The following is a 3,920-nucleotide window of genomic DNA, read 5'->3' as shown; positions in this document are numbered from 1 at the left end:
TAGGTGTGTGTGTGTGTGTGTGTGAGGTGGGGGGGGGGGGGTTGGTGTGTGTGTGTGTGTGTGAGGTGGGGGGGGCGGGGTAGGTGTGTGTGTGAGGTGGGGGGGTGGTGTGTGTGTGTGCGTGTGTGTGTGAGGTGGGGGGGGGGGGGTTGGTGTGTGTGTGTGTGTGTGAGGTGGGGGGGGGGAGTAGGTGTGTGTGTGTGTGTGTGTGTGAGGTGGGGGGGGGGTTGGTGTGTGTGTGTGTGTGAGGTGGGGGGGGGGGAGTAGGTGTGTGCGTGTGTGTGTGGGGGGGGTAGGTGTGTGTGTGTGTGTGTGAGGTGGGGGGGGAGTAGGTGTGTGTGTGTGTGTGTGTGTGGGGGGGGTAGGTGTGTGTGTGTGTGTGTGTGTGGGGGGGGTAGGTGTGTGTGTGTGTGTGGGGGAGTAGGTGTGTGTGCGTGTGTGTGTGAGGTGGGGGGGGAGTAGGTGTGTGTGTGTGTGTGTGGGGGGGAGTAGGTGTGTGTGCGTGTGTGTGTGAGGTGGGGGGGGGAGTAGGTGTGTGTGTGTGTGTGGGGGAGTAGGTGTGTGTGCGTGTGTGTGTGAGGTGGGGGGACGGGTCGTCTCTATGGATGAGGGAAAGTTTAGCTCAACTTAGCAACATGATCTCAGGTCAGCGAGGACAGCGAGCAGCAGACGGCTGAACGTGGTGACGTAGAACAGGATTTCATTCATTTCCACCCAAAATAAATCATAAACAAACAAACAGATGTGTTTTTACAAAAATGATCACTAATAAAATACGTTTCCAGCTTATGTTTTGTGTTCTTTGCTATACTGCCACCTCGTGGTCGAACAGCAGAGGTGCGACCACGATGAGACGATCAGGGAGTTTTAAAAAAAGAGGATTGGATTTATATATAACTATATACTATATACCCTGATGACGACATATGCAGGGCCACGTGGTACAGGAAGCTGCTGTGGAATATTTGAAGTAGATTATTTCATAGAGTTCAGTGAATTGTTGTTTGTTTGTAGCCTGATGATGTAAAATAGTTCAGGGATATTGTCTCATCCTACATACTCCGGTACACTAGGTGGCGGTATGCAGCCCACCAAAAAACTAGAAGAAGAAGAAGAAGAAGAAGAAGAAGAAGAAGAAGAAGAAGAAGAAGAAGAAGGGTCTGCTCTTTACGGGTTGATCAGACACAACCGGACTGAACCATCAAAACCCGGATGTGTGGATTAACGTATTTACGTTTCAACGTAGACTCGTATCTGTTAGCCCGGGTGCTAACTGCAGCTAGCGTAGCCACACAGAGCTGCTAGCTGAACGGACCCGAGTGGACTCTGTGTCCGTTCAGCTCTTTGAAAACGTCCGGATTATCTCCCGCTGGTCCTGCGAAGCTAACGAAGCTAGCATGCTAGCCGGAAGTAGAGATGACGTCTGACCGAACAGTCGCATAGTTGAACCGAGTTAATTCACCGAGTCGGTGCGCGCGACCAAAAGTCCCTTCGTTGTTTGTTTCTCTACTGTTTGCAGCAGCACAGAGTGCCGGCCCGGTTTGAACGGAGGCTTGCTGTGGTCCGGTATAAATGGCCCGGTTTCAGATGCAGAGAGCGGCGGTGAAGCAGCGACTCGCTGCCGCTGCCGGAGATCTATGCGGGCTGTTTGAAAGAACGCTCGCAGAGAACGAGGCGGGACGTTCTCGTTCTAAAGAGGAGAACCAGCGACAGCGGAGACTACTGGACGCTGCTTCCAACCCTGAAGTCCGGCTGCACGCAGCAGGTCGGTTCATTACACTCACCGGCACTTTAACATGCTTGTTTTCTGAATGGCGCCAGGTTGGGTGTGAACACGGCGGTCTGCCTGTCTGCGTCTCCCCGCTGCAGTACCGCTCCCCACCTGAGCTGTTATCGTTTATTCAACGCTGTTTAATGGGATCTCTGGTTGAAAACATAAGTTAACAGTCAAAAGTCAAGTATAGGAGATGTCTGATCGGTGCTTACCGAGGACATGTTATTGCTTTTTAACATTTTAATATTTTGAATTACTACGAAAACTAATTTTAAGCTCCATTTCCTGCACGTTGTGTCCGTCTGGTTGTAACTGAGCACAGCGAGGGAACATGGCAGTAAAACCAGTGTACAGCTGACTGCTGGCCGTTTTACTGAAACGTGTCTGTAACGTCTCCTGTGGTTACTGTTGTCCTGCAGACATCCAGCAGCTGTTGGTGATTAAAGAAGAGGCTCCCTTTGAGCAGCAGGACTGGAGCTCCAGTCTGGACCAGGAGGACCCTGAGCCCCCACACATTAAACAGGAACAGGAGGAACTCGGGACCAGTAAGTTCCCCTTGACTCTCGTCCCTGTGAAGAGTGAAGATGAAGAGAAGCCTCAGTCCTCAGGGCTGGCTTCAGCTGAACACATGGAAATAGAACCTGAAGAGGACTGTGGAGGACCAGAACCAGCCACAAACTCACATTTACCACCAGATAGTGATGACAAGACTGGAGACTCTTCTGAACCTGAGACTGATGACAAGACTGGAGACTCTTCTGAACCTGAGACTGATGACAAGACTGGAGACTCTTCTGAACCTGAGACTGATGACCGCGCTGACTGGCAGGAGACCAGAGAACGTCGGTCCGGTTTAAAGGCTCTGACGAAGGATCAGGTTCCTGACGGAGAGTTTATTAGTCATGCTGGTGTGAAAGCATTTGGATGCTCTGAGTGTAGGAAAATATTTACTACCAGTGAAGTTCTGAAGAACCACATGAGAACACACAAAGGAGAAAACCCTTTCCGTTGCTCAGTTTGTGGTAAATGCTTCACTGCAAATAGAACTCTGACAAGTCACATGAGAATTCACACCGGAGAAAAACCTTTCAGCTGCTCAGTGTGTAAGAAATGTTTTCTCAGAAATCATAATTTACAGAGCCACATGAGAATTCACACCGGAGAAAAACCTTTCAGCTGCTATGTTTGTAAAAAATCTTTTCCAGAATGTGGAAAGTTAATGAGACACATGAGAACTCATAGGGGAGACAAACCTTTCAGCTGCTCAGTTTGTAAGAAATCTTTTAAAATAAGTGGAAATTTAAAGAGACACATGAAAACTCACACTTCTCTTCCCACTGAGGATAAAACAACTGGAGCAGTGAAGCCGAGTTAGCGTCGTGCTAACTGGACTCTGCAGGAGAACAAGGCTGAAGTGATCACAGAGCAGCAAAGCCTGCATTTAACAGCCACAACGACGGAGCTCATTAACTCTCTCTCCATGGATTCTTAACCAAACACTGACTGGCATTAGCAGGATGTTAGCAAGTTCAATAGAATTAGCCCCATTATAATCTCACAGCAGTACGACCTGCTTGTATATCGCCAAACACATGAGCACACACCTCCAGTCTGCAAAGATCGAAGACTTTTTCTACAAACATTTTTTACTATTTCTATGTATTTTTATAATTAATAGTTTCATAATATACTCTGGAGGGTTTATGTGAGTTATGTGTTGTAGCGTCAGTATTTGTGCTTTATAATGAACACATAATTGTTGTGTGGTAGAAATGCATACGTATGTTTTTTTGTACCTCTGTGAACACCGTCTGGTCGAGCTGTTGGAAGCGTTCATGTGTTTTGATACAAATAAAGTGGATGAACTACCTCCGACCGTCATTACACCGCCACTAATTCTTTACTGTTTTTATTCGGGTTTCTTCTGGACAGGATGTTGCTGTTGCATCATCTTTTCTGTACCACAGATGTTCTAATATTCCATCCATGTTCTGGACCTCCTGAGCTTCCGTAGCCTCGTCTGCCCCTCACATTGCCGCTTTGCCTTGCTGAGGTTGTTTTTCCTTCCTTGTTTCCCATTTTTGTGCCTCCTTGTCTCCTCACTCCTCCGGCATGTGACCTAGAAACTGATCTCAGTGCTTCATCT

The 3,920-nt window shown here is 48.2% G+C and overlaps 1 protein-coding gene across 1 annotated transcript; it reads left to right on the top strand.

Annotated features, from left to right (window-relative positions):
* The first annotated feature begins 1,158 nt into the window (after positions 1 to 1,158).
* Positions 1,159 to 3,643, top strand: LOC311020804 (uncharacterized protein). Its single transcript, XM_084021021.1, has 2 exons — positions 1,159 to 1,765; positions 2,194 to 3,643. Exons 1-2 carry the CDS (start codon positions 1,573 to 1,575, stop codon positions 3,147 to 3,149), a joined length of 1,149 nt encoding a protein of 382 aa, XP_083877147.1. The 5' UTR covers positions 1,159 to 1,572; the 3' UTR covers positions 3,150 to 3,643.
* Positions 3,644 to 3,920: the final 277 nt, after the last annotated feature.

This window comes from Eutrigla gurnardus, assembly GCF_963514095.1.
Source record: "Eutrigla gurnardus genome assembly, chromosome: 11".
Lineage (NCBI taxonomy): Eukaryota > Metazoa > Chordata > Actinopteri > Perciformes > Triglidae > Eutrigla > Eutrigla gurnardus.
The sequence above is the reverse complement of the archived record's forward strand: the minus strand, read 5'-3'. Positions and strand labels throughout refer to the sequence as shown.